At 37.4% G+C, this 18,674-nt stretch overlaps 1 protein-coding gene across 1 annotated transcript; it reads left to right on the forward strand.

The window, feature by feature from the left end:
• The first annotated feature begins 130 nt into the window (after nt 1–130).
• psmd10 (proteasome 26S subunit, non-ATPase 10) lies at nt 131–16,133 on the forward strand. Its single transcript, XM_061901719.1, has 5 exons — nt 131–351; nt 436–534; nt 2,173–2,319; nt 12,491–12,657; nt 15,755–16,133. The coding sequence occupies exons 1-5, from the start codon at nt 238–240 to the stop codon at nt 15,906–15,908; spliced, it is 681 nt and encodes a 226-aa protein (XP_061757703.1). The 5' UTR covers nt 131–237; the 3' UTR covers nt 15,909–16,133.
• Nucleotides 16,134–18,674: the final 2,541 nt, after the last annotated feature.

The raw sequence follows: 18,674 nt of genomic DNA on the forward strand, positions 1-18,674 counted from the left end.
CTTTAAAAAATATATATTAAAAATAGACAAAAAAATATAAAGCATTTCAATGTCACAGTGTTGAGATTTTACACGGGATGTTTTGTTGTGAAAAGTTTAAACGAGGCAAAATATACAAGGCGGAAGTACAATAAATATTTCCTGAGTCATTGCTGCTACATTTCAAATCGAGCACACAACGCATATGCTCTCATTCTATTTTTTATAATATTATTTGACAAGTTTTTTTTTTTAAGAATGGAGGGTTCCGTGTCAAACGTAGATGTTTGTAATTTAGCTTACTTGGGGCACTTTGAAAAATTAAAACAGTCCATATTGTCAGACAAAACTCTTGCTTGCAAAACGGACCAGGTAAGTCGTTTTGTTGACATGACAATAACACTGCTAAACCCTGTGCTCATTATTATGAATGTATATTTTTAAACATGATTTCAGGATCACAGAACTGCACTGCATTGGGCTTGTTCGGCTGGACATTCCGACATTGTTTTCTTTCTACTTGACCTAGGAGTTGAAGTCAACCTGCAAGATGATGTATGAATCATAACACAGTAAAACACTCATGCTAACTTACTTTAATGACAATGATGGTAACAGGTTGCAACACATTTATATATACTAAATAATACTATCCTCTGCTACGGTAGTCAAACTTTTCACAAAGCACCACCTCAGAAAAATGTGTCTCTCCAAGTAACACCATATTGACTAACATTGAAATACAGTAGCCTAGTAGGCCTAAGCATTAATTAAAAAGGCATATGTTTTATATAACAAATAATGTTTAATATGTGTGGCCACTGTAACATTACAAACAGTTTGAACAGTAACACTGTGTTTGAATATAGGAAAATTAAAACATTGTAACATTCTACCGCTTATTCCCAAAGGGAATAAGGACAATCGGTTTAGAAAATGCATGGCCAGCAGGCGCCTGCAGTAGAACAACAGTAATGCAAATATCAGTTGCTCTAAGCCAGGAGTGTCGAACGTACGGCCCGCGGGCCGGATCAGTCCCGTGAACAGGTTTTAACCGGCCCGTGAGATGAGTTTGCTAAGTATAAAAATTTGCAAAAATGTTTGAATGAAAGAAACAGCTGTTCTAAATGTGTCCACTAGATGTCGCAATAGAAATGATTTGTATCTTTGTAGGTTATGCTACATCCATCCATCCATTTTCTACCGCTTATTCCCTTTTGGGGTCACGGGAGGCGCTGGCGCCTATCTCAGCTACAATCGGGCGGAAGGCGGGGTACACCCTGGACAAGTCGCCACCTCATCGCAGGGCCAACACAGATAGACAGACAACATTCACACTCACATTCACACACTAGGGCCAATTTATTGTTGCCAATCAACCTATCCCCAGGTGCATGTTTTTGGAAGTGGGAGGAAGCCGGAGTACCCGGAGGGAACCCACGCATTCACGGGGAGAACATGCAAACTCCACACAGAAAGATCCCGAGCCTGGGATTGAACCCAAGACTGCAGGACCTTCGTATTGTGAGGCAGAGGCACTAACCCCTCTCCCACCGTGAAGCCCGTTATGCTACATATGTAAAAATAAATAAAAAACCACATGATGTCAGTGCAAAAGTGGAGGAAAATGATCAAACTATAAATAACATCCTGTAATTTGAATTATTGTATTATTTGTGTTATTTTTTTATCTTGATGAATTGAAAATTAACACCAATCAGTTGATGAACATTATCACATAAATTATTCAGAAATGATAAAAAAACGACAAAAAAAAGATAAAATACTACTAACATGTAGGTGTAAAAAAAACAACATTATGATTTGAACGTTTTTCAGAATGTGCTTGTTCTATTTTTAAACAAAGAAAACAATCTGAAATTGTCTTTTTTTTAAGTTATCGTGCCGAGATTTGACCAGCCCACTTGGGAGTAGATTTTTCTCCATGCGGCCCCATATCTAAAATGAGTTTGACACCCCTGCTCTAAGACAATAGAATTATAAAAACACAGCACGAGCTAGTAGAGGCTACTCACCTTCCACCGCAGTGCAGCAGGGATAGGCTCCAAACCCATGTCACCCCGAGAGTGACAAGTGATAGAAAATGTATGGATGGATAGTTTATATATCTCAGCTTTGATTTAATGTGACATGTTTATCATGGTCATGATCATTGCCACATGTTATTTCCAGGCTTTATGGACCCCTCTTCACATTGCAGCTTCTGCAGGTAGAGAGGACATTGTAAGAGCACTCATCTCCAAAGGGGCTCAGCTAAACTCTGTCAATCAAAATGGATGCACTCCCCTCCATTATGCTGCCTCCAAGGACAGATACGAGGTAAAGCTACAACTGTCTGAATTATACCACTCAATCTTAATTGTTTTCCCACAAAGATTCCACCCCCCGCGACCCTGAAAGGGACAAGCAGTAGAAAATGGATCGATGGATTTCCATTTCAAAGACCAACGTTTCAAGTAGGAATGTACAAGAAGCTCCATTTGCACTGTTGTTTTAAATGACAAGGATCTTTTTTGACTATCTACTGAAGGAGCTGCATTGCAAACAATCACATAAAAAAGTCCATTAATTAATCCGATCGCTTCTCCTGCGAGATGATGAAGGATTGAAAAATTGCCAGCTGTCGTCACTGGCCAGGACAGCAGAGACAACTTGCCCTGGTCAGTGATACCAATCAAAAATACCAATATTTCAATACTAACACACAAAAAATACATTGATACCTGCCTTTTTTCAGTATCATAATTACCAAATACTCTGATTGTGAACGCTAAACTAATGCGACCGGACAAGTGAGCGTTTCGGTTACGCCAGTAGTGACCTCAACAATCGATAAGAATCAGCTGTGAATCTTTAGAACGGTGTGTCCAAACTAAGGCAAGTGTGGCCCACAAGACATCAAAAGTTTAACAAGAAGATTGGACCACGGTATGTTTTTGCCCACATTTAGTCCCCATGTAGATTTAGTTGGAATGATATAAATGCCATTCTGTGGGCAAAGTTAGAATTGAGGGTCAATGACCATTAATGTTACTTGAAAGTCTTTAGAGCACAGCATCAATTGGTATGACCCCATCCGGACTTTGGGAAGGCCATTCTAAAACCTTATTTCTAGCCTGATTTAGCCATTCCTTTACTACTTTTGATGTTTTTTGGGGTCATTGTCCTGTTGGAACACCCAACTGCGCCCCAGACCCAACCTCCGGGCTGATAATTTTAGGTTGTCCTGAAGAATTTGGAGGTAATTCTCCTTTTTCATTGTCCCATTTACTCTCAGTAAAGCACCAGTTGCATCGGCAGCAAAACAGGCCCAGAGCAAAATACTACCACCACCATGCTTGACGGTAGGAATGGTATGTTTCTGGGATTAAAGGCCTCACCTTTTCTTGTGAAGGACATAATGTCATGGCTGTCTTGAGTTTCCAATAATTTCTACAAATCTTATTTTTTCATGATAGAGTGATTGGAGCACATACTACTTGTTTGTCACAAAAATCATTAAAGAAGTTGTTTTTTTTAATGAATTTATTATGGATGTACTGAAAATGTGACCAATTCTGCTGGGTCAAAAGTATACATACAGCAACTTACATTATAAATTTTGGTGATGTAGAAAAGTTACAATCAAATCAAATTAGCTTCAAGGCATAGCCTCTTAACTTCATGTGAGTGATTATGATTTACGACACCTGTTGACTTCTCTGAGCCCATTTACATAGGACTCATGTCATTAGACTCGGTTACAAACGTGACAATGGTAAAGTCCAATGAACTAAGCACAGATCTGAAAAAACGAATCATTGACTTGAACAAGTCAGGAAAGTCACTTGGAGCCATTTTAAAGCAGCTTAAGGTCCCAAGAGCAACTGTGCAGACAATTGTTCGTAATTACAAAGTGCATGGCACAGTTTTGTCACTGCCACGATGAGGAAAAAAACACAAGCTATCACCTGCTGCTGAGAGAAAATTGGTCTGGATGATCAAGACTCAACCGAGAACAACCAAAAAGCAGGTCTGCAATGAATGGGAAGCTGCTGGAACACAGGTGTCATTGTCCACAGTCAAGCGTGTTTTACATCGCCATGGACTGAGAGGCTACCATGCAAGAAGGAAGCCCTTGCGCCAGAAGTGACACCTTAAAGGCCTAAAACCCACTACTACCCACTACGCAGTCTGATATTTTATATATAAATGATGAAATATTAACATTGCAACACATGCCAATATGGCCTTTTTAGTTTACTAAATTGCAATTTTAAATTTCCTGGGAGTTTTTTCTTGAAAACGTCGTGTAATGATGACGTATACGCGTGACGTCACGGGCTGTTAGGAAATATGAGCACTGCACACACACACAGCTATAAGTCGTCTGCTTTAACCGCATAATTACACAGTATTTTGGAGATCTGTGTTGCTGAATCTTTTGCAATTTGTTCAATTAATATTGGAGAAGTCAAAATTAATATTGGAGAAGTCAAAGTAGAAAGATGGAGTTGGGAAACTTTAGCCATTAGCCACACAAACACACGGTGATTCCTTGTTTAAAATTCCCGGAGGTGAAACTTTACTATGGATCACGGCGAACATGGATCCCAACCGAATGTCAACCAGCAGGTCTCGGTGAGAAAATTGTGGTAAAAAGTCGCTTCTTACCGGAGATCAGCTGAGCTTGTGCCGCCCATAAAGCTGCCGTCGACTTCCCTGAGACACTGCGCGTCAACACACCCGTTAGCACCAAAGTTGCAAACTTTATCGTGGATGTTCCCTACTAAATCCTTTCAGCAAAAATATGGCAATATCGCGAAATGATCAAGTATGACACATAGAATGGACCTGCTATCCCAGTTTAAATAAGAAAATCTCATTTCAGTAGGCCTTTAAGGGTCATCTAAAGTTTGCTGCTGATCACATGGCCAACGATAAGACCTTCTGGAGGAAAGTTCTATGGTCAGATGAAACAAAAATTGAGCTGTTTGGCCGCAATACCCAGCAATATGTTTGGATTAGAAAAGGTGAGGTCTTTAATTCCAGGAACACCAACCTACCGTCCAGCGTGGTGGTGGTAGTATTATGCTCTGGGCCTGTTTTTCTGCCAATAGAAATGCTGCTTTACAGAGAGTAAATGGGACAACGAAAAAAGAGGATTACCTCCAAATTCTACAGGACAACATAAAATCATCAGACCGAAGGTTGGGTCTTGGGCGCAGTTGGTTGTTTCAACAGGACAATGACCCCAAACACACGTCAAAAATGGTGAAAAAAAATGGCTAAATCAGGCTCGAATTAAGGTTTTAGAATGGGCTTCCCAAAGTCCTGACTGCACCAATTTTGTCAAGAGGAGTGGTCAAAAATTAATCCAGAAACTTGCCAGAAGCTTGTGGATGGCGACCAAAATGCCTTATTGCAGTGAAACTTGCCAAGGGACATGTAACCAAATATTAACATTACTGTATGTATACTTTTGACCCAGCAGATTTGGTCATATTTTCAGTAGACCCATTATAAATTCATAGAAGAACCAAACTTCATGAATGTTTTTTGTGACAAAAAGGTATGTCATCTAATCACTCTGTTCTTTACAAGTGTATGTATACTTTTGACCACGACTGTACATCTGAAAACATTTGACACATTGACTTCATTTTTAAGATATGCAGAGCAGCCCTGAAGTACACTGGATATTTACTGTTTATTGATAGGACCGAAGGCCAAGACTTCTGTTCTTTTTTTATTTATAACATTTATTTGAAGATTTTTATATCATTCCATCAAACAAAAACATGTCTATTCAGTGAGTCTTTTTTGGTCCATATCTAAAAACAATTATATTTGACATGTGATTCTGTTGTCTTTTTATTTTACTTTACAGCAACTTTAGGGATATATTGTATGTTATTGTTTTCAAATTTTAAAATACTGTAAGCATGTTACTTTTATAGAATGTGTTTTTTTATATTTGAAGATGAATGTGCCTATGGGTGTTTTCACTCATTATTTTTTGTTATTCTTTAGCCTTTCAACTGATCAGTTACCTGTTTTGTTTTTTTAGAAGTTTTTTGGCCTCTCATCAGAGTAATTTTCATGAGTTCATTCATGCTTATATAGACGATATTGGACAGATCTACACTGCGTGCTTGGCGCCGAGGTCCTAACAATGTATCCTTTATCAGGGAAGAATTCAATTGTTTTTTGTATCGTAAAAAAGAATGCGTCCATCAACAAATGTTAATCATAGAATCGAATCTTATCAAATTGTTCATACACCATGTCAAGTCTTATTGTATCTTATCAATCTGTTCATACACTATCGAATCGTTCTGTTTTTAATATATATTGTTTTTAAATAATATAGTAACCCATGTACCGGTATTTAGATGTGTATCAAAATGTCCATCACAAAGAGATGTACAAGCCTACCAATTACTGTACAACACTTTATTTGGTGAGCCACATTGACTTTTAATTTGCACTGTTCAGTTAGTGCTGAACCCTCTGGGTCCAACTTTTCCACTACAGAGAGGCCGGGGACCCACTTAAATATTTACACTGAATTAGTAATTTTACTCTGATATTAATCAAATTCAATAATTATATCAAACCTACTTACAGTTTACAACTGTGTGAGATTTTATGAAAGTATTATTTATTTAGGACATATACTTTAGGCTTAGGTAGGATGATTTGAAAAAAATAGTGCCAACCAAATATACTGCCCAAGAAAGTAATCATAATTTGACAAAACTGTCAAAAAATACATTCATATACAAGAATGTTGGGCTAAAATAAACTAAATTAATAATGAATATGGTTGTTAACTAAACTGTCAATAAAATTAAAGTGCAAAGGAAAATACAGCTACACTACTTTAGCTGTACTTTTTACGCCTCAGAAACTTCTCTATGAAGGGGAACTGCACTTTTTTTGGAATTGTGCCTATTGTTTTGAGAGACAAGACAATTGATTTTTTTTGTTGTTTTTGCATCGTAAATATTAAATAAATGCCATCAAAAGTTTGGTTAACAATGGAACTTACGGGAGCCACGCAAATCCGCCTATAAAGCCCTTAAAGAGGAACACTTTTTTGGCATTTTGCCTATCATTCCCAATCAATATGAGAGACAAAAAGACACGTCTTTTTTTAAAATAGGATTTGAAGATGATTAAAAAAAACGCTTGGAAGATGGAGCTACTGTAATTAGAGTCACCGTTGTACCCTTCAAAGCCCTCATTTTCAAAGCCCTCCATCAACGTTGTGTATACACACTGCAAGTATATATATATATATATATATATATATATATATATATATATATATATATATATATATATATATATATATATATATATATATATGTTACTTATATATATATATATATATATATATATATATAAGTAACATGTTCAATATTTACCGTATTTTGATCATTATAATCAACGCCGGCACTGACTTCTTTCGTGCATTGATTTCCGTTTCCATACTTCCAGTTATGAAACCCTTGTGTGTGTTTTAATCATGGCAGACTTACAAACAACGTAGATGACTATTTTTGGAAAAATGAGGATTCACAACCTTATTTTCTTTTTTACCTGAATGAACGGAAGATGAATTGCTGCTTCTATAAGCAAGCACGAAGAAGAGGGTGAAACGTTTGAGCAGATGGAAGCCGATAGAGTGAGGTGAAAGTTGCAGTTGTGGAATATGCCGATAGAGTGAGGTGAAAGTTGCAGTTGTGGAATATGGAGACAAGCTATTCCCACATAAATGGGGCGCTTACCCTAAATAAACCAGAAAAAACTTCCTCGGCCAGCTGGACTAAATAGACAATTGACCATTAAGTAAATCACACTTATATTGATCATAATACACGCAGCACATCATGCGTGTGTCATGACATTTGGCTAGCTGTGTACAAACAAAACATGAAATATGGGATAATACTTTACAGATACTATAATATGATTGTTCGTGTTTTTCAGTCAGTACAGATGGGTGTCCTATCTCATTGTGTTGTGCATTACAAACTCAAACGCGTTTCGAGTTGTCGTAGAAACTAGCTTATCTCTTGCTGTAGTTCGTTTTTACGGCGAATACCTAAACACGTCAATGTGTTATTACAATAGTAACAGTATTCCTCAGTGTTTGCTCTTTGTTTATTATACAGGTCACAGGACGCAAATGAAGTATTGGTGACGGTTTTTAAATGCATTTTTAAAGTAATTTAGAGGTAGAATTGATTTCTCCCATTAGCTGCATTGCTCGCTACCTAGAACGAGACAATTTTTACATGTTAGACTGCAAAAAAAACCTTTTGTTTTCTTGTCTCTCATAATGATAATGAACAATAAGCTGCAGTTCTCCTTAAATATCCAAACACGTCCATTGAGGTTTTATATACTGTACATTATGTAAGTGTATATGTAATGTAGTAATGGGCACATTTATAATTACATCTAATATTTACATATTTTGATAATTTTAAGCAAATGCGACACATTAATTTAAAAAGCGCATCACTCCGTCTTTTCGTGTCTATCTCGCCATTTTTGCACCCTAAATGGCTGTCAAAGTGTACCAACTTGTCAGATTACCTCCCCAGACTTGTCTGTCCAGATGAGATGCATGATTTATGATGTACAATAAACTTCCATGGAGCAAGGAAGCCAGAAAGCATTAGACCACTCAAAGATGTAATCATAGGCACACATGGTAGTGATCACGTTGCCGCTAGAAATAGTGTGTCTGCGTTAGTGCTTATAATAACAATGTCACTCATGCTTGGTTAATATTCAAGTCACAAAATGTATATGGAGTATTGTTGGTGGTTTTTGAATGGTTATTTATTGGATTTTATGGGCAAAATAGTAGACTTCCCATTGTATATTTAAATTAGAATGCATTTAAAAAAAACTCAATCGTAATGTATTTTGTAATGATTGTGAAAGATAGGCAAAATTACCCCCAAAAAGTGCACTTCCCTTTAAGCTCCAGAAGTCTTCTGTTTGTGGTAAAAAAGTGTATTACAACTGCTACGGCTAATACCCATACGAACCACAGTTGCATGAATTTTAATCTGCATTTTGTGAATGCAGTTTAGTGAACTACTGTATGTAGTATATCGCAATATAATGTCGTGTTACAAGATCTCTTTACTGTGTTGTATAATGACTCAAGTATGGGGATACGTATTGTATCTTGAAGTCCTTGCCAATAGCCAATCCTATTAGTTCCCTCTTGGAAGCTGCTACTGAAATTTTCAATCCTGTGCCAAAATGTGTTGAAGCACAAAGATCTTACATACTTGATAGTTTTAAATAAAGTAGTGGATTTAAAAGTACATGGGTTTGTTTTTTTTACCTCCACATTTCATATTATTTCACATCTAATAGCAGCAAACAAGCAGAAACAGGTAAGGTATCAAATAAGTATTTAGAATCATGGTAATCCACCAGTATCGGTATTGACTTCTGAGATTCTTGTATCATGAGACTACTTTGTATTCTAATAAAAAAAAAGTCCCCTGTCAGTGGACCTTCCGGGACTTCCCGTGAAGGTCTTTAGATTGATCATTGGAAACTTCTAAAAGGCAGACAAAGACAACGACTAGTCGAAAAATATTGTTTAAAAAAAAAAGTGTGATTTCTTTGAAAAATAAGAACATTATGTGTGTGCACGGGTGAAAAAAAAATTCTCAGGAATCTTAAACTCTAGAATTGATTTTCTGGTATCCTGAGACTACTTTCTATTCTAATTTTAAAAAGTCCCCTTAGTGGACCTTGCGGGACTTCCCATGAAGGTATTTAGATAGATCATTGGAAATTTCTATAAGGCCAACACAGACAATGACGAGTCGAAAAATATTGTTAAAAAAAAAGTGTGATTTCTTTAAAAAGTAAGAACATGATGTGTGTGCACGGGTGAAAAAAAAATCAATTCTAGAGAATTTTAAACCCGGTTTGAAAACCAAAAATCTCTGTTTTTCCAGAATCATGCAGTTCTAGTATATTAGCACTCGTCCTAATCACTGTATAAATCAGGAGTTGGACCACACTCTTTATTTTCGTATAAATCTTTAAAAAATATATTTTTTTGACAATTGTTTTGGTTAGTTGTTAGTTTGCAAAACTGTGTTTTCTTCAATGTTGATTTCACACAGTTATCTAGATAGTGTGTCGTCTCACTAATTAGACCTTTAATTTTGTTGTTAAGTGCAGAGCAGGTAAGCAATTCACTTTAGGTTTCCCAGGAATGGAGTACATAAATGATAAATGAATACATATAAATGAGTACATGATTGGTTGTGATAGTTGAGTCACCTCAAACTGCAGCTTTGGGAGGTGGCCACCAAACAATGGTCTGATAGATGCTGACTGTGTCAAATGCCTCTGACACTGACAGACTGCTATTGTTGCATTTCTGTAATATACACATTCAGAGCAGCACAAAATGGATCAACAATGAATAGTGTCTCTCATCTTTTAGCTTTAGTTTGAGGTTTTCACAATGAAAGGACATGTACCATTTATCAATCAATCAAATTTTATTTGTACAGCCCTTAATCATGAATGCCTCAAAGAGCTTCACAAAGTCACGAAAGCTTTACTTCCAAACCCACATTTGGGCAAGGAAAAACTCAAAAAAACCCAGATGAGAAAAAAAAAGGAAACTGTGAGATACGATTGCAGATGTAGGGACCCCCTCTCAGGTTGACCAGCTGTACAGGTTGTCAAGTGGGATCAGTTATTGAATTGGTAAATTAATATTGGTAAATGAATAAGTTGTTAATTTGTTAGATGAAGTGTGAGTCCAGTCTGTCAGGAAACCGGCAGATAGTCATGGGGATGGGGGGGTCATCTTCTTCCAGCTTCAGCCAGTCAGCTATGCAGAGATATCTATAGCTCGGCATAGAAGAGTGGTCCAATGAGTGGTCAATCTTAGGTCTCAATTCTGGTCAGCTAGCAACTTCTCCAAACTGGTTCCTCTCCAGAATTTAACCTTGACCACCTGCTACTTTCTTGAGGCAGCAGAAGGGGGACAGAGCAGATAAACTGGTATGATAAAAGGTTTATATAAAGGTTAGCGTTTATAAATGAGTTTTAATGCTTCTACTGAGGTAGCATCCCTAACTGTTGCTGGTGTGGCACTCAAGAGTACTGGAGCCTGAGTGGAAAACACTCCAGAGCCTGCAGACTTTTTTTGGGCTTCGAGGGTCACGATTAATTAATAATAAGCCATTGTTTTTTGATTGGACAGAAAATAAGGTACAATACAATCAGCAAGATAAGAAGGTGCTAAACTGTTTAGAATTTTGTATGTAAGTAACAAACCATAAAAGTTGCAACATAAAGCTGGTGCACCCAAGTTTTAAAGAGTTTAAAAAAAATCATATTAGCATCATACAGTATATCGTAACAGTAATCATTTCTGAAAAAATTGTACATCTGCGTAATGTCTGTTCCTCAAAATTAAGTATTTTACATATATATTTATATATATATACATACATACAAACATACACGCAAGTGTGCGCACACACACGCACGCACACACACAGGCCCTCAGACGCAATTTTACTGACCAATGTGGCCGCCGAGTCAAAAATAATTGTCCATGTCTGTGTTGAAATGATCACTTTTGCATGCATTATCATGCATCTTTAATGTGTCCTTGTGTACGGACATGGTTCATTAGTTAAAGCATTGTTGTTTTTAGTCACGCTCAGTTAAATTAGTTTTACTTTTGATGTTAATCCGACACTTTTAGTAACAATGGTTTGTGCAATGCATTTTATTAATACACTGTGGCCTATAGTGTCAATGTTGCTGAATTTAACTGTGTGGGACGGATACACGATCATTATCAAATGACTCGATGAAATACCTCCCCGGGACGGATTTGGCCCACTACCCGGGAGATGAACACCTGTGTCGTATGTGTGTTTTTTAGCGTGTTTTTTTTATGGAGGAAAGTATTCTGACACTTTTGCTTGGATTCTTGTAGGTCTCTTTGTGTTAAAAAGTAGTCAAAGTGTTTTTTGTTCACATTAAGACTTTCATATGCACCTAAAATTGTTAGCTGTCCAATACCTGATATTATTTCCACACTATTGTCTGTGTAATTTGCATTGGACAGCAGCTGGCTAGTTAGCCTCTGAGATTCTGTCAATTCTCCAATTAAAGCTATTAAAGGTACTTTGAAGAGAAAACTAATTATAAAGGATAATGTTTTTGTGAAATTGCTTATATAAAAAGAAAATTATTCAAAATCTGTATCATTTTGGCAGAGCAGCATTATACTTGACTTTCTTATGCACTTACACCACATTCACTAATTAGTACATTTAAAGTTTCTGATCCAAAATCATACATTAGGATAAACATAAATATTTAAATAAAAACTCAAACTGGATTTTCAGTATTTAATGAAAACATGTTTTCTTCTTTAAGTAGATTATTCATATGTTGATCGTGTCATACTTGTTTTTTCTTACAGATAGCTGTGCTGTTGCTTGAAAATGGAGCTGACCCAAATGTCACGGACAAACTTGATTCCACTCCCCTTCACCGAGCATCCGCGAAAGGAAACTATCGCCTAATCCAGCTGCTTCTCAAACAGTGTGCCTCAACCAACATCCAGGACTCGCAGGGCAACACAGCACTGTACGTATGAAGCAACATGCAGCCATAGCACCACAGTTGTTCAACTTTAAAGGGGACATATTCTGCTTTGTTTGATGTGTTTGGGTGACAGGCACCGCATGTTTTTACCCTCTTTACGTCTTTACCAGTAAAGTGGAAAAAAAGGTTACATATACAGACCCTTTCCAAAAAAAATTATTATCATGTAAAGGTTATTTATTTCCATAATTCCATTCAAAACGTTAAACTTCCATAGATTACAGACACATTATTGATTCAGGCCCCACAATTTAAACGATTTCAAGTATCTAGTTGTTTATTTGGGGCAGCACGGTGTATGTGCCTCACAACACAAAGGTCTTGGGTTCAAACCCTGGGCTCGGGGTCTTTCTGTGTGGAGTTTGCATGTTCTCCCCGAGACTGCGTGGATTCCCTCCGGGTACTCCGGCTTCCTCCCACCTGCAAAGACATGCATTTGGAGATAGGTTAAATGGTAACACTAAATTGTCCTTCTTGTGTGAATGTGAGTGTGAATATGTGTTGGCCCTGCGATGAGGTGGAGACTTGTACAGAGTGTGCACCGTCTTCCGCCCAAATGCAGCTGAGATATGCTCCAGCACCCCTCGCGACCCCGAAAGGGACCAGCGGTAGTAAATGGATGGATGGATATTTATTAATTTGTACATAATTTGGGCTTCCAGCTCTTAAAACCCACGAAAACAGGATTTCAAAAAAATTGAATACTGTAAAGAAATCACCATTTACTTCTCTGCCAGGTTCATGAATTGAATGTGAGTAATTAGATATGATCAAAACAATATCAATCTCACAGAGTTTCCAGAGCCATTTCAAGTGATAATTAGCAAGCCAGACACGTCATCGCGTGATGTAGGGTTAGGAACCACTGATCCCTTCATCACCAACAACACTGCAAATCATGCAGACCTTGTGAGAGCCAACAATTTCTTTGGGAAAAATTATGATCCAGAAACGTATATTTATGATCCTGAATATAAAGAAGATGAGTTACAAGTTTTCAAAGCTCTCCTGAACAGATCCAGCTTTAGTGAAACGCTAAGCATCATGGGGCAGTATTACTAAATGCCAAAAAGAAATACAAACTACTTACTGTAAAATGTCTGCTCTTACTTCGATGACGACTGATAGGATGTCCATATATTTCGTTTAGATGAAGAATTAATCATAATGCACACAAAGGGTTAACAAGGAAAATTCTCCCTCCAGACAATGTTTTTGTTTGTGTGTTTGTCTCCATCTCCGGATACACATTGAATGTCACAGATGAACAACTTGTAGATTGATGTCTAAATCCAGATGAGAGGCATTATTTATGATCCAGAATAACTTTGACGAGAAGAGATATGGTAATGCGGAAGCGGCAGGACGTCGCTGCCGGCTCACAGTAAAGCAGCAGAGGGTTACTTAGCTGTGTGTTATCAACTATCAAAAATACTTTGTCTGCGTTAGCGCTTATAATAACAACATCGCTAATATTTGGTCATTATATTTCGGTCATGATATGTGTATAGAGTATTGTTGGCGGGTTTTGGATGGTTATTTGGAGGGTTTTCTGGGTGGAATGAAAAGCCCCCATTGACTCCATTGTTAGGGGACTATTTATGTCTTTATTTATTTACGACTTACTGTATGGGTTTTTTTTGCGTATTCCTAGTATGACTGATCTGATACTATGGTCAGAGTGCAGATGTGTTACTTCTATGACGTCAAGCTACGGAAATTACGGAAGACGTTCGAAGCGTAATATTCAAAGTAGCTGACTAAATTTGTGGCATTTTGTAATGCTTAGACAGTATGTTGACATACTTTGCAGATTGTAAATAGATAGATGGATAGCTAGATAGATAGTACTTTATTTATTCCTTCAGGAGAGTTCCTTCAGGAAAATGTACATCTTCAGCATAATCCCATTCAAGATCAGACAAACATTACAGGGAAACAGAACAGGATCGCTGACGGGTCTGCCGACTTCCGGCGCCCCTTACAAAAAAGGTGAGATACGGGTAAACGGGGGGGAATGGGAGAAAAAAATGAAAGATTAAAATACAAACATTTTTTGAATTGGCCAATTAAAATACAATTGGATACGGTTTAATGGATACAATCAAACATGTTTTTCCACTCTACTGGTACTTTAATGGCATTGTGGAATGTTCTGGGTACTTCCTAAATTAATTTTAATGCTGAAAGACAAAACAAACCACTTCCCTCTACTTTAGCACAGAAGGGACATGCTGGTGCATGTCCAACTTTAACCCCAATGTGACGTCAGAGTAAAATACATTTATTTTTGTAAAATTATTTCTATTAAATAAATGGCTCAATTTCCAAAATGTATTATTATATTAGATATTTTTATTTTAAAAAACGTATATATAAATGTTTTGCTTGTGAAAGTTTCTATCGGTTCAAGGGCTGCAATGATTCGCCGAGTACATTGATTTTTCAATTACAAATAAAGGTTTGATCAATTTTTTTATTTCTTCAATTATTCGTTTGAGAGTAATTAATATAAATGTATCACATTTGGACCGCTTGGAGTGCCCAGAAGTTGAAATATGTCTACATAGTCTATACACGGCTGTTGCTATAGAACGCACATGAGAGCGCGGACGTGTGTGGGCCTTGATCTGTGTGTTGGCAAATATGTTAGGTTTTTTTGTATGTATGCTAAATTTGCGCACATAGTGTTAAAAGTGCAATTTTAATGTTGATCATGTGCACTTTTAAATAAAAAAATGAAGGTTATGTCAAGCAAAAAAACTAAATTCCCTAAAGTATGCATTGAGGCTATAAAGTGTTTTTTATCCGATTACTTGATTAATCAAACAAACTAATCTACTGGTCCACTATTTGGTACTGCCCTGTGCCCTGCTACAAATGACTAAAATTACTCTGATGGGTCATTGCATACTTTAACTTTTGTGCAGGCCTTAATTTGGTGTATACTGTAATATGGTACATACTGTACTAGCAATTAATAAGTTTATTCTAATATGTCCCCTTTAAAGTCAATTATGTGGAAGTGTAAAATGACAAGGATTTTTTTCAATTCGCAACTATATTTTTGTCAAAACAGCCACCTAGCGTGTGATGAGGAGCGCGTAGAAGCGGCCAAGTTGTTGGTGGAACACGGGGCCAGCATCTACATTGAGAACAAGGAGGAGAAAACCCCTCTCCAGATAGCCAAGGGTAGTCTGGGCAACATGCTTCGTCGAATTGTGGAAGGATGATGCGGTACCAAAACCCTCAAGTGTGGTTCTTGCCGGAACGTGACTGGTCACAAGACTAGTTACGGGTGGAAGATGTGACTGTGTGCAGAGGAAGTGGAAGTGTTCAGCTTCCTCACCAGCTGCATTATTGTTGGCAAAACACTGACACATTCTGGTCTGAACTGCAGCCCATCTTCTGTGAAGTTTGAATTGTTGCACAAAACCTAATAAAATGTGTGCATTGTGTTTACTTGTTTCTGTTTACGTCTGAAATCATGTAACTTTATTTGTTACAGCCTCAAACTGCCACCATCATAAAACAATTGTATATATACACTACAGGAGTACCTAAGTAATCCATTCCAAAAGCTCCAACAAAGACAGAATGTTACGAATATCGTATGTATGTAATGTAATGTAATTCCAATTAATTCATTAAAGACGTTCACAAATATGAACACAACACACTATATAGGAAATACTAATAGTTTTACACGCAGAAAACAATGTGAAGCACACATAAATGATTGGATAAAATAATATCACTTATACATTTATTTTATATTCCTTTTGAGAAAGTCAGCGATTAGAGAAAAACAATGCCGACCCACCGTTGCGCATTACAAGTTACTAAACATAATGTTTCTCACATTTATCAAAGTGCTGGCACTCACAACTTTCTTTGACCCCACAGTGGCTTATTTTGCAGCTGTACTCAATAAAAAATCATTTTATTTAACACATTTTCAAGCTCTGTGAATGATTGTGCCTTCAATTTGTTGATCATTGTTAGAATCCGAATAAAACTACAGGCTTAATATTAAAAAATATATCACTAAACTAATTTGTCAATCAATCAATCAATGTTTATTTATATAGCCCTAAATCACAAATGTCTCAAAGGACTGCACAAACCACTACGACTACGACATCCTCGGATCAGCAGCGTAGATTTGTGAAAAATACTACATTACAAAGACAAAAAAATAAAATGTTATTGTGAATTATATTATAATTCTATGTGTCAGAAAATAAATGGGATCAAGCAGTGCTGAGTTTGTAAACACTACGACAGTATGAACAATGCAACAAAATTAACAAAAAAAACTGATATTCAACCAAATAAACATGGGCCTGTACTAAAAGATTTTTAACTTACAGTGCTTGTGTCGAATCAATAGTGATACTATACAGTATACTTGGTGTTGATATTACTGATATTTGGTTCCGAGCCGCCCTTCCACCGTAGAGGTACGTTCTTTAACTAGCATGAGATTAAAAATAACTGGATAGTAGTTTTGCAATAGATAGCTGAAAACATCTCTCCTGAACAATCAGAATCACAAATACATTGATAATACCCGAGGGGAAATTAAGATTTTCAACACAATCCCATTCAAGATCAGACAAACATTACATGAAGACAGAACAGGATCGGCGACGGGTCTGCCAACTCCCAGCGCCCCCTACAAAAAAGGTGAGAAACAGGTAAACGCTGGGAAGGAGGGCTGGGGTGAGTGAGAAAAAAAAACATGACCAGAACAGGAGCAGACCCAACAAAGCAACCAAGAGGGCCGACTCCACCCTCGGCCGCCCACCAATTTTCGGCCAGTCTCCAGTCTGCATGGATGAGCGAGGATACGTCAAAGGTGTCCGATACCTGCTCATTCAGCCCAGACACTATGAAGCTTGTCCCTCCTGACGCTCAGCGCCAGCTCCGCAGCCCTGCCTCTTCATCCACAATACTAACTTAGTGCCGCGCGGATGGCCTCCACTGTACCGTGCTCTCTTCTCTTTTAGTGGTTGCGATTTTCTTTGTTTCTTGCATTGAACCAAGAGAACACTATCTACCAAGTCGAATTCATTGTGTGTTAACATACTTGGCCAATAATTCTGATTATACAGTACTATTTTGTTGCAGGCTTTACTGTCGCCCTTCTTATGGCAAAATGAGATGTGAAAATGTGTTTCAAAATAAATTTTAATAAGTAACAGTTTTGTTTTTTTTTTTCCCCAAGATGGTGCTGCTGTAGTGGCTGCTGTAGGCAGGAGCCCTGTGCTCTTGTGTCATCCTTTTGTGTTTGCTGCTAGCGGGGTGTATAAAATAGTCAGGAATTGTCATGAATACAAAGGATTCTGGGTATTTGTTGTGTTGCATTTATGTTGTGTTAGGGCGTGCTATGAAGCCAGTGGCTTCATAGCACGCCCTACTACTCATTATCTAAGTGATTGGCTCCTTGGCTTCTCTCTGAGACACTGCGTGTTCACCGCAGCCATCCAACCTTGAGGTATGTCTTTACAATCTTTAAAATCTCACTAAAACACTATTAAAACAATAAGCAGATAAGGGATCTTCCAGAATTATCCTAGTGAATGTGTCTAATTACCTCTGAAACGCTCACTTTGCCGCCGCCCAGAGCCGACGCTTTTTTTTTCTCTATTCCTTCACTATCAATATCCTATTCAGGAGAATAATAGCATCTCTTATTGTCTTCTTCACCTTATTACATGGGTCTTAAATGGCACTTTGAAAGGCAAAGGATACCGATCACAGAACCATGCATATCAAATATTTCCGGATGGTTCAACCGCCACCCTCCCGAATCTAATTAAAATCTATTTTTTCGTCATGTCAACTGCCTGACCCGCGGATGAACCGCAAACTGCGCATCTCTAGCAACTACAGTGTATATGTTTCTTTTATTTATTATTCATAGCTGTATGTAGAAGTGGCTGGTTGCATCAGCTATGCTATTTTAATGTCTTTAAAGAACAACTGAAACCCAC

This window comes from Nerophis ophidion, linkage group LG05 (genome assembly GCF_033978795.1).
Source record: "Nerophis ophidion isolate RoL-2023_Sa linkage group LG05, RoL_Noph_v1.0, whole genome shotgun sequence".
Lineage (NCBI taxonomy): Eukaryota > Metazoa > Chordata > Actinopteri > Syngnathiformes > Syngnathidae > Nerophis > Nerophis ophidion.

Coding starts and splice junctions, on each gene's coding strand:
- psmd10 (XM_061901719.1), top strand. CDS start 238: ATGGAGGGTTCCGTGTCAAACGTAGATGTTTGTAATTTAGCTTACTTG. Junction 352..435: donor TTGCTTGCAAAACGGACCAG/GTAAGTCGTTTT, acceptor ACATGATTTCAG/GATCACAGAACTGCACTGCA. Junction 2,320..12,490: donor CCTCCAAGGACAGATACGAG/GTAAAGCTACAA, acceptor TTTTTCTTACAG/ATAGCTGTGCTGTTGCTTGA.